The sequence below is a fragment of the Vicugna pacos genome, chromosome 32, assembly GCF_048564905.1.
Source record: "Vicugna pacos chromosome 32, VicPac4, whole genome shotgun sequence".
Taxonomy (NCBI): Eukaryota; Metazoa; Chordata; class Mammalia; order Artiodactyla; family Camelidae; genus Vicugna; species Vicugna pacos.
In genome coordinates, this window is record NC_133018.1 from 23,455,113 (window position 1) to 23,474,620 (window position 19,508).

Here is a 19,508-nt window from a genome sequence, read left to right on the forward strand (position 1 = left end):
CGGTTCCATCTTGAAGCGACAATGCACTAGGAGTCTGCTCGTCCACTATGAACAGCTTTGCAAATTTTCTTCTGGGCACATGATTTGAGCCAAAGGAACTGTCTGGAAGCACTCATCCCTTCCCCACCTTCCCACCACCAATCTGCCCCTCTTCAATGCACACAGCCTTAAAAACATCCCAAATCATTCTTGCCCCAGGATAGATCCCCAGGGCCTCATGCACCCCAGCATTGTTCCCACAGCAACGGTCTGAAGGCAGCAAACTTTTAATTATCCCGCACACTAACAGAGCTCTTTGAGCCGTCGTCTCTGGTGCTTTTCTTTTGGTGCAGATACGATTGCTGGTTCCGTGGGCGGTCCCGATGCTCAAAGGGAGACGACCGTCCTGCTCGCCTCTAAGTGCCTTAATGGAAAGTTTGCATCTTGCAAGTTTCAAAGTCCCCCAAAGAGAAGCTTTCATACTCCGGAGCAAAGTAACCGAATTCAAAACTTTTATTAATAATGTAAAAGGCTCGTGTGGCACACAGAAGCTAGAAAACTATGGGGAAATCAGAGGGGACTTTGTTTTATCAAAGAGCAGCCGGAAGAAAGGCTGGTCTTGACTGGAGGGAGGGAGGGGCGGCGGGAGGCGGGTGACGTCTGCGCGGAGGAGGAGGGCAGTGCCTTTCGCTCACTAGGATGCGTATCTCGTGTAACTTTGGGACCGGGGTTCGCAGGTGCCGTCCTGGGAACTGCCTGGGGGCCTTATGAGAACACTCGTGGGTACGGGTTTCCAATCCCGCTCTGCTGACGTCCCCTCTGGGGCAGAGCGTCCGTCTCAGTGTGTTTCCTCGGTGCCCAAGCACGACCCTGGGCTTGTACTGCGAGGGGAGAGGTAGCCTTTGCTTCTTATTCTTACAGCAGCACGTTGCCCACCTCCACACCAGGCACTGGCTACAAGCATCCCCCAGACGCCCATTTATCTGTTTTCTCCAGATCCTGAGTCTGGTTTTGGCGAATGTGGCAGGGTCTGATTTCACTGTGGATATTCCCCAAGTAAAAGGTCAGTTAACTGACTCTGTTGAAAGTTGTGGAGTTATTAAGCGTAACCCAATAACTACGTCAACTTCCATCTCACTCCCCCTTTTCCCAACCCAACCTCCAATTGCTTACGCTATTTACACTCTAAGAATTTTTTTTCTTAAATCTTTGCAGTTAGGAAACAAAAAGAACCTCAATTAGTGTGTTGTCTACATTATCAGATTAGCCCACTTGCAGAAATTCAGGTCAAGGGATGATTCTGTCTGGTTTTTTTTAAATAAATAAGTATAATATCATATTAATAAGAAATCACTAAACTTAGTAGCAGATTTTTTGAAGATTCTCTCTCTCTCTCTATCTATCCATCTATCCATCTATCTATCCGTCTATCCATCCATCCATCCATCCATCCATCTATCTGTCTGTCCGTCTGTCTGTCCATCTGTCTATCTATCCATCTACCTTCCTACCTGTCTATCTATACTATTTCTGTGGGTACCAGATATGTAATCCAGGGAGAGGATGATGACAAAGTCCTCCCCGTCTTTTCATCCTACGCATCTCTTGTGAAAGGAGGGCAGGCGATCTGCTGAAATCTTAACTTTTTATTAAAGTGTAACATACAGGGAAGTGTCGAAATCATGAATGTGTTACTCGAGGAATTTTCTCAAAGTGAACACAGCTTTGTCACCAACACCACGCTCAGAAAGGAGAATTTTGCCAGCTTCCCGGAAGTTCCCCTAGGCTGCAGACCCCAGCTCCCTCCTGGTTAACTACATCCCCCACGGGTGACAAGCTTTGGGCAGGTGTTGTCAAAATCGCTCCCGAAGTGCTCCCACCCGTTCCGACTCTCCCAGTGGGAATACAAGAGCGTGTTTCCCCACACCTTCCCCAGGGCTGGCTACAGCCAAACTTTTCCATCTTTGCCCATCCCATAGATTAGAAATAGTATGTCAGCACCGTTGTGGTTTATACTTTTAAAATTGTTAATAATGCTAAGCCTTTTTCTACCCCCTTGTGTTTATTGACTTTTTCTGAGACACTTTTTCTGCTGTCTTGTTACAATAGTAAGAAACAAAAACAAACAAAAAAAGAAAAACAAAAATAGCTGGTCTATCCATTGGAATCTGGCTTAGTGAATTACTGGAACACACTGGCAAGAGGACAGTATGTTACTTGAAAAGAATGAAGTCCAGCTCTATTGCACCACAAAATTATCGCCCAGACGTAAATTAAATGAGGAAGGCAAGAAACCAAAGCAGGTTTCTGACTGATAGGACCCAGTCTTGGTTAAAATTTTTTTTTTAAGTATATGGATCACAGAATTCTGGACCAATGTTCCAGAAATTGTTGACAGTGATTACCTCTGTCAATGGAGACAGAAGACACGATGGGAGAAGATTTTAACCTTTCGTTTCTTCGTAAACAAAGTTTTTATTTGGAACATTGTTGATTTACAGGAAATCTGTGAAGACGGTACACAGAGGCTATGAGCCTAAAATTGCTCTAAAAATTGAAGTGTCTTCATTTTGTGGAGGAAAGAAAAACGGCAGTGCAGAGAGTTCCTGCATGTCCCTCACCCCGCTCCGCTGCCCCCAGCGCTGTCCTGTCTCCTCACCCAAAGCTCCCGGACCGTGCGATCATCGGCCCTCCGCGGTCTCCCTGGATCTCGCCTGTGTTCCCACTGACGTCCCTCTGGTCCCAGCATCCATCGGCCCCGCCCCGCACTGCCTGCAGCCCTCGGGTCCCCTCGCACGCTTCTTGTCCAGTCCTTCCTCCTTTCCCAGGACCTCTGCCGACAGTGGGAGGCGTGCTGGTCAGGTGTGTTAGAGGTGCCGCCCCACCATCTGCGTTGCCGATGGTTTTTCTCACGGTGAGACTGGGTGTGGGGGAGTTTGCCGCAGAGGTGGCGCGCCCTCCCCTTCGCATTACCTCGGGACCCCGGACACCCACCCGCGTGGGGCCCTGGGGGCGGCAGCCGTGACTCCCGCGGCGCCTCCCCGTCGAGGCACTGCCTGTCCCTTCCGCCCTCTCCTCCGAAGTGAGCCTCCAAGCGCAGCCCCTCTCCCGGGGGCGGGGCCGGGAGGGCGACGGTCTGCCACGTCGTATGTGCCATTTCTCTTTTACGTTGGAGCCCTTCTGAGGCATTGGCTCCTTCAATCTGTGCACATATTCCTCCTATAATTAAAAAAAAATCTATATATAGTCCCCCAAATGTGAACTGCTGGACAAAAATCAGGGCTAGGGCTCCTTGATATTTGATCAAAAGCACGCATTTCTGTTCTCCATAAAAGAAAGTACACACAGGCCACTGCCCGACGCCGGCAGGAGAGCTCTCGGGGACGCCGCCAGTGTGTTGCGATGAGCACGGAGGCGTCCCAGGTGAAGGCTCTGGACCGAGACCCCAGCCCCGAGCTGCAGAAGGCTGCCCGCCAGCGCCCGGGGCCTGAGCACGGGGCTGCGCGCTGCCCGGGCGGGGGGACCGGGGCAGCAGGGGCGCCGTCGGGAGCACCGACGGAACCCGAGACTCATTAGTTGCCACCCCAGCTGTGACCTCTGCCCCCTCTGTGACCTTGCAAAAGCCTCTTAACTTCCATTGCCACATCCGTGGGGATCAAGAGAGCCTTCCGAGTCCTGCCTGCCTGCGTGGAAAGTATCTTTTGATGATTGATTAGCTAATGCTTGGAAACAGCCCGGGCGCTGGAAGCCAGCTCCCCAGAAAGTGCTAAGCAGTGTTATTAAAGGATCAAACAGGCGGGCTTTTGTGTGCGATGCCAAGATGATTTTGTTAAATTATGAAACTTGCTTTGATAAACTGCCTGGAGGTGCCATCTGTGACATGCTTAATGTTTTTTTGCCCCCTACTTCCCCGAGCTTATTCAATTATTTGTACACAATTTATTTTACTTTCATAGGGCATTAAATTACTCTGAGACCTTGAAATATTTTTCTAGCCCATTCAAGAGATCTAGGTGCTGTCAGGAGAGTTTCTGATGAATTTTTGTCTTTAGGAGATGAAAGAGGGGGAGGATTCTGGAAATTGGGGGGGGGCCCATGGCACGGAAAAGTGGCTTTCAACTCTGTTTTAACCTGGGCCCTTTACATTCGCAGCTGCCACTCAAATGTCTTCATAGACTAGGCTGGAAGGAACCAGAGCGCATTTAGCCATCTCTGTATCTTGGCCAGGAACATTTACTGGAAATTTTCTTATAGGAAATTTGAAATATATATATATATATAAAGAAAAATGTAATGAATCCCTGTGTACGTATCAGACAGCGTCAGTGAGCATCAGTTCAGGGCCGATCTGGTACTATCTTTACCCTCGCTCACTCCATCTACCCTGTGGGTTATTTTGAAGCCAAGTCCAGACAGCACAGCATTTCATTTGAAAATAAGAAACATAATTTTTAGCAGGACAACAGAGTTGCAGCCACTTCTCCCCAGGACGTAACCAACCGTGACATTAAAAAAACCTGCTCGGGGAGTTGAACCCTTGCCATTGTTCGAGTGGTGATGACGGTGGCTGGAACAACCCAGGCGTGGAAAGGGGACCACAGTCCGGGACGCTCAGCTGAAAGGGAGGGATGTCCCGACAGGCGGGCCAGTCCCTGGGCACCCCCACCTCACCCCCGCGGCGAAGCCCCGGTCCTGGGACAGCAAGCAGAATCTCTCTTCTCAGCTCACACGTGCCATCACAGAGCCGGCCCTCCTGCTCGGCTGGGCTGGTCCATGACCCCTCTTCCTTCAACATCCACCTGCAAAGCAGCCCTCCCTCAGCCTTTCCTCGGCCGCGGCTTTCGGAAGCTGATAGCAGCACCTTGCCCCAAGCATCACAGCTCTCACACGTCCCTGCGCACCAGAATCTCCTGGGCAGCTGCTTACAACCCGTACCTGCTCTCACATGTCACCGATGGACGTGCACCTGAAGGGGGCAACCTACAGGGAGGGTAGCTAGTATCCGATTTTGAAACGCACGTACGATGTGACCCTGAAATAAGACTCGGACTTAGGAAGGCTTGCCCACGTGACATCCACATGGCATATGTATCATAGCCAAAGACGGGAGGCAGCCTACGTGGCCAGTCACATGATAACATAAGGGAGGGCCCGTCTACACAGTGCAGTAAGGTGAAGGCATTTCAAGGGGTAAGGACTGATCTCCAGAACGTATGGTTAAGTGAATGAAGTAAAACACTGAACTGCATGAGCAGAGTGCTACCGTCTGAGGAGGGAAAGCAGAAGGTGTGTGCATGTATTTAAGTAGAGACACAGATGTACAGACGTGGGCACTTATATAACTACTCTCACAAAGGACACCGAGCACATTTATACACGTAGATTAGACACACACGTCGCCAAGTCCAACGGTTCTGCTCCCTGCAGGACAGGCCAAAATTCGGGAGATGAGGTGTTGGGGCAGGAAATGGTGACTGTATTCAGAAAGCCAGCAGACCGAGAAGATGGGGGACTCATGTCCTGAAGAGCCATCTTCCCCAAGTCAGAATTCAGGCTCCTTTTACACTGAACGGGGAGGGGGTGTGGTTGGTGGTTGCAGACTTCCTGGTGCCGGAATCCTTTGTCCTTGCAGCTGTCCACATAGGTCAGGTCATGGTGTCCCCGTAAACCTCCAGCGAGACACATGTTACTCTCTGTTCTGCAACTTGTTGTCCCTATATGAATGGGAACGTGTCCTACCCTCAAAGGTCAGAGCCTTGAGAAGGGCTGTCATGGTTATTCCAGGCTCTGGGCAACATTCTTTTACAGAAGGTGCAGAACCAGCCTGACTCAGCCCAGGAAACAGCGCCCAGGGTCAGAGCCAAAGGAACAGATCGACTGCGGAGTCAGATTTTTCCTTCCCCGTTACATTTCAGCAGTTCCACATTATACGGGCAACCCACCAACTGTACCACACTTGTCTCCTTTTCTCCCTCTGCAGAGCGCTTTTATTAGTCACCAGATCTCTAATATGAAACATGTGCTTAAGGGAAAATAGTCCTGTGACTCGTTCTTTCTGCCTCCCAGTGTCTGATGTCTGCAGCTACAGACTGACAGAGATTAATGGGCAGTTAACCACGTGTGTTTTCTCTCGGCTTCAGGCCCTGCAAGTTTTCCGTTTCCAAGCAGTTGTGAACTTTTGGAGATGAGAGATACCCGGTGGATCCCGGCAGTGCCAAGCCAGGGGAAGCTGAAGGGGGAGGAAAATGGAGAGCTGTAATTATTGATACGAGGACTGAGATTTATTCAGCTATTACTGGGAGTCACGCCCTACCCCAGGATCTTTGCACTTGCGATCATATTGCATCCTGTCAACAGTTCCATGGAAAGTGGACCACAAGCAGTCAGCTCTCTTTAGGGGATGAGGCCGACCAAGTGAGCTGAAATTAACCTGAACAGGGACCATTTTTCTATTGGGTGCACAAAGTCTTGGATTTTCCAAAATTTCAAAATGTGGGGATTTTTATAAAAATGAACTCTTAGTGATAGACGCAGCATTGGAAAGAGGAACAGAAGATTCACCGTGGATTTGCTCCATCCCAGGCACTGGCTGGACACAACCGCGTTGCGCTGTCTGAGCTGACTTGTGTGATGCTCTCTTATTATTACCCCCATTTTACACACGTGGAAAGTGCATTATGAAGAGTATTAGGATGCAAATGTTTCTACAGAATAAATGTCGTAGAAACAGGCGATCTGCGGGACAAGCTGATTCTGTTTCTGAGTTTGAAGAGGCCAGGAAGTTTCACCACTCAGTTCAGTGGACACACACTTACCAAGGGCCTGCCAGGTACCAGGGCCTGGGTTTGGGGAGCCAAATCCTGCAAGGCCTGAGGTGACCTCAGCGGTGTTTGGTACAACTAGACTGGTCCTTAAGTTCTCTGCCACCTACTGCACGGGAAGGGGGACCGGCCTGACTGTCCAGAACCCCCGGACATGTCATAAAATGACTATTGTCGTTTTAAGCTGCTAAATGTTGGGGCGATTCTGCAATAAGGAAGAACACATCTGACTCTTTATGAGATCTATTTCTTTAGCTCCAACCCCGGGCTCTGTCTCCTGGGCTGAGGCAGGCTGGTTCTGCACCTTTTATAAAAGAATGTTGCCCAGAGCCGGAAACATACAGGAGAGCCCGTTCTCAAGGCTCTGACCTTAAGGGTAGGGCACATTCCCATTCATATAGGGACAAAAAGCCACAGGACAGAGAGTCACATGTGTCTTGTTGGAGGTTTACAGAGACATCGTGACCTGACCGACAGGGACAGATGCAAGAACAAAGGATTCCGACACCAAGGACCTGCGACAACCAGCCACACACCCCCCCCTTTTCAGTATAAAAAGAGCCTGAATTCTAACCCAGGCAAGATGGCCCTTTGGGACACTAGTCCCCCATCTTCTCGGTCTGCTGGCTTTCTGAATAAAGTCATCATTCCTTGCCCCAAAACCTCATCTCCCGATGTGCTGGCCTGTCGTGTGGCAAGCAGAAGGAGTCTGGACTTGGTGACAGTTCATCACACAGCAGCAGGTGAGCAGGGCGGCAGGTACGGGGAGGAGGACAGAAGGCTGGGCAGAGGCGGAGGCTGAGTGGCTGCACGGTCACTGGGAGCCCTCCCTACCCCTCGGGGGCCCTGAGGCTGGGATGGCCCTGCAGAGTTGTCCCAACTGGGGCACAGGACACGTCTTCATGCCCTGGCACTTACCAGTGAGCGGCTGCCCGTGGGCCCCGTGGAGCAGCGTGACCTCGGGATGGGGCTCTCTGTAGCCTGGAGATCGCAGAACCGTCACTGAGAGGCGAACTATCATCCCTGGTGTGGGGAGGAAGGGCTCTAGTCCAGAAAGGATGGAGTCTGGTGGCCCAGAGGCCCTCAGGACGACCCTGATGCCTTTTTCGCAGTAGCTGTCAGATCCATGCAGACCCCTGGTGAGGAGACGGAGGGCCCTCGCTGCGGAAACAGCCTGGCGCATCCGCGAAGGTTAAACAGAGTGGCCCCACGTGACCCAGCAGTCCCCCTCCTAGGTGTGCCCCGCAGACAGGAAACCACACGTCCGCCCAGAAATGGGCACTCGAGCAGCAAGGCAGCCCCGTCCCCACTGGCTCAACGGTGGAAACAGCCCCAAATGTCCCTCCACCGACGGTCCATGCACAAGGCGTGGCCTGTGCACGCAACGGAGCCCGGCTCAGCCCTAAGGAGGGGTGGCGCACGCGCCCGCCACACCGTGGATGAGCTTGGAGAACCTGGACTCAGGTTTAAGGACGGGCAAATCCATGGAGACAGAGATCAGTTAGTGGTTGCTGGGGCCACGCTGGGGAGGGACTGTTGACGGGTGGGACCTTCCCTTCTGGGGTGATGGCACTGGTCTAACATGAGACACGGTGGTGATGGCCGGACAGTTCTGAGAACAGAGTGAAAATCACCAAGTTTTTCACCTTTAAAGCTGTGATGGTTTATGGATTCTCTCTCTATGTGTATATATTTACTTTGTATTTATATATTTTACATTTATATTTTATATATTTATGTATTATGTATTTCATGTTTACGTATTTATGTATCATGTATGTTTATAGATTTAGAGAACATACACTATATATATAAATGAAAGGCTTAAAGGCAGAATGCAGGGCTGAAAGCTCGACTCTGCCACTCACTGACTGTGTGACTGCAAGTATGTCTCGTGACCTCTCTGGGCCTCTGTTTCTTCATCTGCAAAGTGGGGGTGATGGCCGGGCCCCCACATGGAGCACGGAAGTGAAGTGGTCGGTAAACGTGGGCAATGCTCAGCTCAGTGATGCGTGTGCAGCCCATGACCCAGAAGTGTCCGCTCTTCCCTCTCCGCATCCCATCCCTGCCATCCCCACCCAGACCCCGTCTTCCAGACCTGGGCCCCTGCACACAGCTCGTCTCCCGCTTCACCTGGAGGGGGCTGCTCTCCGGGCCGGCCCCGCCCTGACACACAGAGGATGCAGAGCTGCGGAGAAGAGCACAGGCTTTGGGATCAGGGCTTCTTCCGGGACCCGGCTCTGCCACCTTCCAGCTGTACCACCCTGGTCAAGGCAGCTTCTTTCCTGAGTCTGCTTTTGCCCAGGTGTCGATGGGAATCATAAAAATGAAAACCATGGAGGGTTATCGATATGATAATGAACACGTATAAAGCAAGTCGTGAGAACAGACAAGCGGGACCGGGGTGAACACAGAACCACGTTCACAGTGATGGCTATTGCTAACTCTCTCCTCCCCTTTTCCTCTTCCTGGACCACGTGCATCCATGGTCAGACTTCAGCAAGCCATTTAGAAGGACTTCTCGGTGCCAGCAATGACCCCTTCAATTTCACCCTCACTACCACACTGTTTGAGAAATGAGGAAACTGAGGCCCAGAGAGGTTCAGCCACCGACTCAGGGTCACACAGCTAGCAGGGGCCACACCAGGCCCGCCGGCTGGAAGCCACTGCAGTTTCCACTGTTCCAGAGTTGTCTAAGTGCCGGTACGTCCCTCTGTTGGCACACAGAGATCTTAGGTGGAATGCAGGTAGATATTATTACATACGGACTCCTGCCTTTACAACATTAACAGGAAAACCATTTGCATTTACCTCCACGTGGTTATTTTACAGTTATTTTTGTTTAGAGTGAAGCCAAGATAGAAAGTTAAGCCGAAAATTTTTAAGGATTCATATTAAGTAAATCATATTGAGAATTATGAGGGTATTTTTGTCCCTTTGCCCATGAACTGGGATCACCATATGGGTCTGCAGTTTCTGCCCGGAAAGGTTTCCTGCACACAGCGCTCGGCTTTCGGTGCTAAGACGTCTAACAATTGGGCAAATGACCAGAAGGAAATGCACCGGTGGGGGTGGGGGAGGAGCAGATTGGCATTTCCGTCCCAACCTGGAACCAGTGACTCACTTCGGTGCATCAGCTGAGATTTTAAAAACTCAGACGCAGGAAGGGTTTGAAAGATCCTGCCTCTGCGTTTCGTCCAGAAGAGGAGGAAGCAGCCTGGATCAGAAATCACGTCTTTCAGTTTCCCAGGTCCTGCCCACTCCGTCCGGCTCACCCCTCCCGTCCTCCCTCCCACCCCATCCTCACCTGCTCATCCTTCTCCCGGCCGCGCAGCCAGCGAACGGGAGGAGAAGGCAATCCTGGGACCAGCAAAGGTGTGGAGGGACGTGTGTCCCCGGGAGGCCCGCCCGCCCATCCTGTCATCCCTGGTTTCTTGATGGCCAGTCAGAGGGTAATCACGTTCCCCTAAAATCCGCTTTTGGGGGCAGCTGGTAGGTGAGTTTCTCCAAGATGATTTCTGAGTTCCTGTAACAGCTCTGTTGAATTCTAACATCCTGCTCTCTAAATGACCTTTAAATGCTGTCTTAACCACACCAGCGATTAATGATGATAATAATAAAAATAAATAATAGCTAGTAAGTGTCCAACTCTGTGCCAGGCATGAAGCGAGCATTTTGCCAGCATTCCCTCCTTAATTTGCACCCCAGTCTTAGAAGGTAGAGGATGAAGGGCTCGGAGAAAGTCACCTGGTCGGGGGCAGAGTCAGGGCTGGAACTCACCACCCGGAAGGCAGACTCCTGCCGGCAGGCGGGGCACCGTCCTGGAGCTGAGGGCTCGGCCCAGGTCCCAGGGCCTCGCACGACCCCCGGGGGACACGTGGGCGGGGCCCAGTGAGCACTGGGTGAGCAGCGAAGGGACCTCTGGCTCTGGCACGCCTCCTGATGCAGACCTTCCCGGAGACAAGCCAGGAGCTGTGGCAGGAGGGTGATCGCCAACGCATTTCGGGGCTGGCTCAGCTCTTCGTGGGCCAGCGAGCTCAGCATGAGAAGTTATCAGTTCTAAGTCCACCCATGGGTGCAGCTGACCCTGAAGTCTGTCCGTCAGCGGCCCCTCCCGGGCCTCCCACCCCGGCGAGCTGCGCATCGGGGCTCACGCGGCCATCCTGGCGTGAGCTGCTCACCCTTCCGCCCCGGCTGACCCGCTGGCGCCTTTCTTGTGAGCAGCAGGGGCGACGCCATGAGGAGAGGCTCGCGGGCTTCAAAGAGCTGCCCTGTTCAGCCGCGCGGGCTCCGCGCTCCCCGCCGGGCCGGTCCCCGGGGCGGACAGAGCCTCTGGGCCCCGCGGGGAGGCGGCCCCGCAGCAGAGCCCCCGGGAGGCCCGGCCGCGCGGCCCTGGGGCCTCCGCTGGGCGCTGCTCTTTTCTCCCCCTGGAAACAGGCCCCGGATGCCGGGTCGGGGGCGGGGGCGGGGCCTGTCCCGGGCTGGTGGTCAGCGGAGAGCAGAGCCTCGCATTGTCTGAAGTCCACCGCAGTCTATTAAGGCAGGAAGCCTCGAGACCACGCTGACTTTTACTTCTCTGATCACAGAGTGTGTGACCACCGAAAGAAACGGGGCCCATCCAGAATGTCAGGGTTTCTTCCGAAAAACCCAGGCAACTTCTGCAAGAAAATACGGTGTTGACATTGGTTACTAAGTGCTACTTGCTCTTTCTAATGCAAAGGATGAATTTTGCTTCAATGCCATCCACCCCCATTGTGTGCCACATCCCAGGCACAATGGTGTCAGCCCAGGATAACCTCGCGGTTTATTTAGAAGCCCTGGATCCCGGCGGGCTGAGGCAGCGGGCTGGTGGGGTGCCCCTCCTTCCTTCCTGAGGCCTGTCTGTCCTCTTGTCCGTTTGGCTGTGGGTGTTCCTGAGGTCCGCTCCGGAAGCGAGCTCGGGCCAGGCCGAGGAGGAGGGCGAGGAGGGGGGGGGCTCCGGGAACCCCCCGGGCCAGGCCAGCCCTGGTATCCACGACGATGGAGAATGTTCTAGAAAAGCAGGGGAGGACGCTCACCTCGGAGCATAAGGCCCAGTAGGGAGCCGCCCTTCAAACCTCCCATATTAGGGGCTCCTGCCGCGGCGGCCCCTCTGCCTCTCCCAGCTCCTAGGGTCTGTGTGCAGGTTTTTTTTTTTTTTTTAAATCCTCAAGAAAACTGCTGTTTTCCAGGCAGCTCCAGTCAAAGTGGGGGCCCTTACCTCTGGTAGTCACACTGACGCCATTTCTAAGGCCCCATCTCTTGTTTGGCCGAAGTCTTTCCTTGCGGGATCCTTGATGAAGAGTGTTTGTTTGGGGTTATTCCCTGACAGCTTGTTTGGGATTATTCCCTGACAGCTCGACTCTGCGAGACAGCCTCTCCGCCGCCCCTCGGCCCCCGGTGCCCAGGGCCGGCCTGAAATCCAGGACGCGCCACGGTAGGCGCTAAGGGAGCAGGTCAGGAGGAAGTTCTTGCTGATGGGAGACGCAGGGAACGTCCCCTTTCTAGTGGGCTGCTTGGGTCTCGGTTTTGACCCTGTGATTCCCCACAAAGATGTTCGCATGCTCATCCCAGAACCTGTGGCCATGGGGAAGGCGACGGTGCTGGCGGGGCAGGTTAGGGATGGGGGGGTCCCCTGGATTAAGCCACACAGAGTAGGGGGCTCATGAAATGGGCGGGAAGGTCGGAGGAGGAAGCAGAGGTGACAACTGCTGGAGGTCAGAGTGATTCCAGGAAGGCATCGAAAGCTTAGCAATGCGGGCCGTGGCTTCTAGATCTGGGAAAGGCCTGGCTCTCCCCGTGGCAGCCTTCTGGAGGTGTGCAGCCCTGCCGACACCCCGACACCTTGCAATCCGCCCGGCATGACTTGGGTCAGGCCTCTTCCAGAGGAGAATAAAGCTGTGTTGTTTTAAGCCTCCAGGTTTGTGTCCAGCCGGGACAGCAGAGTGATGCAGACAAAGCCCCGTTCCGCCCCAACCGTGACTCTGCTCAGCGACCGACAGCTCCCAGGGCCCTGTCCTCCCTCCACAAAGGTCCAGCTGGGAAGGAACGGGCAGATGCAGCCTCTGGACCCACAAGCCGGAACTCCTGTCCACCCCCAAAGCCACCCCAGACACAGGTTTGCCCCCCGGGAAATCACGATCGGGGGACAAGGCGGTCTCCAAGAGGGCGTCCAAGCCCGCCTCTGCCACGCTCGACCCCCCAGCAAACCCGCGTCTGGCTCACTTTTCAGCCCCTCCCGCCCCGCTCCAGTGGGCGGTCTCCTGGACGCTGCCCTCCAGCAGAACTAATCAAGAAGATTACAGGGCGGGCCGGCGGGAGGAGTGCGGCTCGCAGGGAGAAACCAGAGGAAAACCCCTGGCCTCTTTTCCCCAAACCTTCCTTTGATTTTTTTTTCCTTTTCTTCCCCCCTAAAGTTTCTTCATCACAGATTTCCGGATGCATCGTCCCTGGCGGCTCACACAACAAGTTTTGGCAAAAACTGAAGTCTTATTTCTCATTCGGCCGGAGGAAGTTTGAGCAATTCCCTCCCCCCACCCCCAGAGATGCACAAAGGAACCAGCTCCCCCGTCCAATTAAGGAGTAGAGGCTGGGATGAAAGGAGTTCCAGCCTGTTGACAAACTGGATTTCTCATTTTCACATAAAAGTCACAAGACGGGACTTGCCATCCAGGCGGCTTGGGGTGGCCTGGGGTTGGGGTTTAGAAACGTGGGGGGCAGGAGGCTCGCAACGGAGGGGAGGCTGGGGTGGCACTGGCGGGGCCCGAGCCGCCCATCTTTGCCGGCTCTGCTACGTGCCCTGTGGGCTCCCGCCTCCCACGTGCCGGCCCGCTCTGGGCTGGAGGCTGGCAGCTGCGACGGTTCCGAGCTCTTTGCAGACTCCATCACATCGTCACATGTCGGGGTGGGGGGGCCATAACCCCGCCCACGTGCGGGCTGAGAGCAGGTTCAAGGCGGCCTCTGCATGGAACACAGCAGAGGGTATGAGGATGGGCTCAGAAACGGCGGGGCAGACTGGCATCTGTGTTGCGATCACGCCCTCCCCATCAGGACCAGCCGCACGTGACACCCTCCAGGACGAAGAAAACTAGCAGGTCTGCTTCCTTCTTACAGCGCTCCCGCAGGCCCAGGCGAGAGCCTGGCGCACAGTAGGTGCTTAAGAGTGGTTCCTTTCTTTGATGCTGCCTGGCTGCTGGGGGCCGCTCCTTTGATGTGTGGGCCACACGGTTAGACTGTCAGAGCGCCATCCTCGCTTGGTTCCGCTCGCTGAAATCAGCCAGCGCCTGACGCTCCCACACTCACATACACTCGGACATTTACACATCTGTTCACTTGCACACGCACCCACACACTCACACATTTGTTCACACAGATACACATGCACACGGCCAACACTTGTTTGCACATGTATACACACTCAGCGCGTGTGCATGCACGGCACACGTACACAACCCACGTACACACGCTGGAACACTCGTCTGCACGCATCCACACCCTCTCCCACATCCTCACTCACTCACGCTCGTTAACGCTCACACACGGTCTGCACTCTCGCTCACACGCAGCTTCCCAGGACCAGCTGTCTGGCCTCTCCAGCTGCGCCCAAGCCCAGCCGGGGGAGGCGGCGGGCCGTCCCAGCTGGCGGCTGAGCATTCCTCCCAGCAGGAGGCCTGGCCCAGGGAAGTTCGGGCTCCTCCTGGCCAGGTGACTCTGCCCTTGCCTCCCTGGTGGCCTGACCCCAGGCAGCAGATTCTGCCCACTGGCAGGGCCAGGGACGCCATTCCTTCCCGAGCCTTCGTGGGGCCCTGGGACACCAAGTTCCCAGAGCCAGCCCTGCAGATCTGACACCTGGCCTGGAAAGCTGGGTGCAGCTCCAGCTGGCTGGGGCCGCCTGGGGCTCCTCCCATGCCCTTCCCAGTCCCACGTGTCAAGTCCCAACTTAGGGCCCCAGTCTATTTGCAGCCATGTCTCGCGGATGCTCCTTCACACTGCAGACGCACCCTTGTGGCAGCTTAGAAGCAGCTTCCTCTGCACACCCACGGCTGCCTTCCCCAGGGTCTTGATGGGTGCAGGCGAACAGGGCCTGCTCGGAACCCCCACTCCCGCCCTGCACTAGTCAGCACCTCCAGGGCCACAGCCGCTGGAGGGTCACCGAAGTGAACCCTGGAGCCCGGTGACAAGCCGGTCACCGAGGGTGGGGCCGGCATTCTGCAGCTGCTCCTGAGGCCAAATCTATTCCTAGGGTAGGAGAGGTCTCCAGGCTCCACGTGGAGGAAGCCTCTCCCAAACCTCACTGGAGGCCCCCCTGAGACCCTAGGTCTGAGGGAGGGTGGGGAACCAATTCTCCCACCAGCCCCGTGAGCCAGGTTCCCCAGGGAAGGCCTGGGGCTTCAGAGGGGACGGTAACAGAGCAGTTTCACCAAGAAGGCCCCCAGCCCAGAGCTGTTTCTGAGCTGCCTCCTTGAAAGCAACCCCCGTGGAAGCAGCCCAAATACCCGTCAATGGGTGAGGGGTCCAGACACAGTTGTGTTCAGGCCATACAATGGAATAGTGTCCAGACATAAAAAGCAACGAGGGACTGTGTGGACGGACCTTGGAAACGCCAGGTTAAGTGAAGGAAGCCGGGCACCGAAACGACACAGCATAGGAAACGCACCAGAGAGGTAAATCCACAGAGACAGAAGGCAGGTTGCTGGTCCGCAGGGCCTCTGAGGAGGGGGGGTTGGAGGGGGACGATGATGGCGTACGGACACGGGGGTCTTCTTTTGGGGTGATGATGGTTGGAACTAGGTAAAGGTGGCATTTGCACAACGTTGCGGATGGACTAAATGCCACTGAATTGTACACTTTAAAATGATTCATTTTGTTACATGCATTTTACCACAATTAAAAAAACAAGGTGATCTCTGACTTTCAAAAAGCTAGTCATTATTCTAAAGGACTCATTTGACAACGGGAAAGTCCCTTTGATTGTTTGGCCTGAATGCTTAGAAGTCAGGAACTCTGCCCTGAATGGAAACCTCATAAATAGCTGGGCATTGGTTTTACTTGGAAAATTGGATCTGACTTCTTGGCTGTTAGCTTAGTTATGTGTTACACGCGAAGGGTCAGAAGTCTCTAACTCACGATTTCCATTGAAGGGGGCAGGTGAAGCCCCAGATTCTTAACCTACAAGGTCAAGGTGGAATCCTCGTGGGACCTTGATGAGCGGTTTTGAGTCACAGAAGGAAGAGTGTAGTCACCCAGAGTGGTGGTGTGAGAGGCGGGGGGTGAGGCATCCGTGGACTGGGAGCAATCAAGAAGAAAACTAAAAATGGAGTGATTTGCCTTTCCCAACTGCAGCTGGACTCGTGCAAGATTTTCCTGTTGCATATCTACTGAAGGCCTTCAGACAACAGAATTTTTCTGGGTGCTGGGAGAGAAGTAGAGGATAATGTGACAGCAGCAATAATAATAAGACTAACAAAACAATACCCTTTACCAGGCAGTCATATGTGTTATCTTAAGTAGTAGCTGGTATGACGTTGGGCAACCCACTTAAGCCTTCTGAGTCCACATGTCCACATCTGTACCACGGGACAAATGGCAGTGTTCACCCCACGATGCTGTCATAAATATTAAACTAGGGCTCAATGGCAAATGCTCCATTTTTTTAAACAAAACATTCAACTCACATTTGTTATCAAGCACAGTATCCCCTGGGTCCAGTGCATGCTGTTGATAAAAGAAACATCCTTCCATTCACAAGATGCAGGATATTTGTAGAGTTTCACCTGCATTTGGCAAAGTAAAGATGCAGTCATCGGTCTCAAGAAGTTTGCAAAACTGTCCGGGAGGCTGGACTTTGTGCACAGGATAATACAAAACAAAACAGATAATACAAAACCAAATAGCACAAAGTGCTCTAATGAAAAAAAAATCTTGTCTATTTCCAGTGTGGTCTTGGGAAGGCCATTTTTAGATTACTGTCCCAAGCTGGAATTAAAACTGTCTACTGAAAGTAGAAAACGGAGGGTGTGGGAAGTGATTATGGACAGGGAGCAGGAGGGGACCCCTGAAAGGACACAGCGGAGGGGAGGGTTTGAAGGCTCTCAGGAAGGCTATAAAACTGTGCCCCCCGCAGACCTGGCTGAGGTTATGAAATGCCCTCTGGACAGAAAGGATGCAAGGCAGAGAACTTGCCAGCCTCAACCAGGATGGAATCATTAGTGGAGTATCAACAAGAAAGATACATCAGGAAAAGTGAAAAAAAAAAAAAGTCAGCACCATCACTAGCAACATCATCCTCATCATCATTGTCATCACCATCCCCACCATCATCATCACCATCACCGCCATCATCACCACCATCATCACCATCACTGCCATCATCATCACCATCATCACCATCATGACCACCATCACCACCATCATCACCCTCATCATTTTCTGAGCATTTGCTGGGTTCCAGACACAGCACAAAGTACTCCATGTTCATTATTGTATTTAATCCTCCCAGCAGCCTTACATTATAGGTTCTACAGTTACCCCATCTGATAGGTGAGACAACTGAGGCTCAGAGAGGTTAACAACTTGCCCAAGATAAGACAGCTGGGGAGTAGTGGGAATCAGGATTTGGTGGAAGCTGGGTGTTGTGACCACATCTGGCCACTTTTTAGTGCTGAATGATTAAGCCCCCTGCAAGCTGGGGTTCTCTCCCTGTCTCCTGCAGGGCGCATGTTTTTGCTGGGGATAATTATCATGTGATTCTTGGACTCTAGTGTGCCATCTCACTGCATTTTACTAATTCTAAGACACATGTTTTTCATATTTTATCATCTTTGAAATTGGGTGTGTCATATTTAGTCTCAGAAGACATAAAATAACAGAATCAATGGCATCTTCAACTCAGTGAGAAGGGAGGGCTTAAGTTCTTGGAATTAATATGTTTCTTGTTTTATGGGAGATACTAATTGTGTTTTTGTGGCCATTGGAGTTAAAAATTAAAAAGAAAAAGCAACTTCTAGATTTGATGCACATAGAAAGCAGGGCTCAAATGATCTACTGTTGTGTAACAAATAATCACAAAATTTACCAGCTTACAACAACCATTTAATTTTATCGTGCAATTTTGTCGGCCCAGAAGGCAGCAAGGCTCATCCACTTGGCATGGACAGAGTTTCCTTGGAGGTATTCAGCTATCGGAAGGGCTGTTCCTGAGCGCCCAAGTGATGTCATTCACAAGTCAACAGGGATGGCTGGAAGGCTGGGCTGTGCTAGCAGCATCGATCAGGGCACGTGTGGCCTCTCCAACAGGTTGGCCTCAAGGTAGAAGGACATCTTCCATCTCTGGAAGCAGGTGTTCCAGGACACTGAAGCAGAGCTGCAAGGGCTTTGTTGGGATAGCTTTGGAAAGCACATGGCCCCACTCTGATCTGCATGAGAGAGACACTCACGAGGGCACGAGTGTTGGGAGGTGAGGCCTGGGTGCCATCTTGGAGGCTGGCTCCCACTCCAGGAATGAATATGGCCTCCCTCACCACCCATTCTGGACTCACCCAGTGACTGTTACTGGATACCTACTATCTGTGGAGCGTTGTCAACAAGAGGTACATGGTCCTGTCCTCGTGGCGGTGACTCTGCAACGGCAGGTGGGGTGGGGAAGAGGCAGAGAAACAGAGGGTGGAACATCAGCAGGCGCTTGCAGGGAAGGATCATCTCTGTAAAGAAGGACATAGATACAGGATGGAAATGCTGGAAAGGACGATCAGGGAGGGCCTCTCTGAGGAGATCTGTGACAACAGATCTGAATGAGGAACAGGAAGTACATTCTGGGGGAAGGGAACAGCACGTGCAAAGGCTGGAGGGTGGAACAGAGCTCAGGATCTCAAGGGACAGAGGACAGGCAGTGAGGGGTGGCACATGGGGAGCAGGGGTGAGCAGTGGGAGCAGCTAAGAGATGGGGAGGCCAGACCCGGGGGGGCTGGGGGCCACGGTAAACGGTGTGGGCTTTATCCCAAGTGCATTGGGACTGATCCAATGACTTGTCCCCAAGATGGGAGTCACTGGGTAAGTTGAGTGATGGGCCACCAGCCGGGCACGACCAGAGGAGATCTGCTTGGGCAAGATGGGCCTGCCCTTAGCACAACTGGGACACAGGTGAGGCCCGCCAGCTTCACCCAGTCTCCTCCCAGGCACTCCCTCCTGGCCACACTTGGGTCACGCATCTCATACCCACACCAGGAAACCACATGCAAGGGTGTGGCCAGCCAGTCAGGGAGGAAAAGGCTCTGAATAAAGCTGGTTACGAAAAAGCTTCACCCAAGAGAAGCTTCCTAACATCTTTTAACATCTCAAGCTCAGTCTGGAAATGATCCCACCAATCTCTCTCCACGTCTTTCAAAAAATCAAAGAAGGAAAAAGTGACTCTTGTCTGGGCTGTAAGCAAAGAGCCCGCAAGTACAGGGAGAGCCCGTTAGGTTTTGGAGTTCTTAAAACATCAAACCTGCAACTGTGGGACCCTCTGAACCTCTTGTTTCACCAAGCTTCCTTGATTTTGTTTTCTTTTTCACTTTTTCATAACCCCTTCCGTCCTCCCCAGAGAGTACAGTATAGAATCCATGCATAATAAATGCTTGAATCGTAACTGCGACCGCGAGAGGCAGAGCCAGGTCCTCCTTGCCCCCTACTCCCGCAGGACGTCCACATTCT

At 53.0% G+C, this 19,508-nt stretch overlaps 1 protein-coding gene and 1 long non-coding RNA gene across 17 annotated transcripts; one reads left to right on the forward strand and one right to left on the reverse strand.

The window, feature by feature from the left end:
* Window positions 1-1,727: 1,727 nt before the first annotated feature.
* On the reverse strand, window positions 1,728-11,636 carry LOC116276602 (uncharacterized). Of its 16 annotated transcripts, XR_012066180.1 has the most exons (5): window positions 10,108-10,242; window positions 9,925-10,017; window positions 8,899-9,091; window positions 7,719-8,412; window positions 1,728-3,198 (listed from the first exon to the last, which is right to left on the reverse strand). XR_012066180.1 is itself a non-coding variant. In XM_072952935.1 (4 exons), exons 1-4 carry the CDS (start codon window positions 10,942-10,944, stop codon window positions 2,597-2,599), a joined length of 1,239 nt encoding a protein of 412 aa, XP_072809036.1. In that variant the 5' UTR covers window positions 10,945-11,630; the 3' UTR covers window positions 1,728-2,596. The 16 variants fall into 16 exon arrangements, 10 of the variants coding, with proteins under 10 accessions (XP_072809036.1, XP_072809037.1, XP_072809034.1 ...); XR_012066183.1 differs by having other exon boundaries at window positions 7,719-7,974; window positions 8,934-10,017; XR_012066181.1 differs by having other exon boundaries at window positions 8,934-10,017.
* On the forward strand, window positions 10,155-15,668 carry LOC140690853 (uncharacterized). The gene is made up of 3 exons (XR_012066185.1): window positions 10,155-10,296; window positions 12,732-12,936; window positions 13,235-15,668. It is a non-coding gene; the product is annotated as an uncharacterized lncRNA (long non-coding RNA).
* The last annotated feature ends 3,840 nt before the right edge of the window (window positions 15,669-19,508 follow it).

Coding starts and splice junctions, on each gene's coding strand:
- LOC116276602 (XM_072952932.1), bottom strand. CDS start 10,844: ATGCTGAGCTCGCTGGCCCACGAAGAGCTGAGCCAGCCCCGAAATGCG. Junction 9,095..10,580: donor AGGAGTCTGCCTTCCGGGTG/GTGAGTTCCAGC, acceptor CCTGGGCAAAAG/CAGACTCAGGAAAGAAGCTG. Junction 3,199..7,718: donor CCACGGGCAGCCGCTCACTG/GTAAGTGCCAGG, acceptor TTTTAATTATAG/GAGGAATATGTGCACAGATT.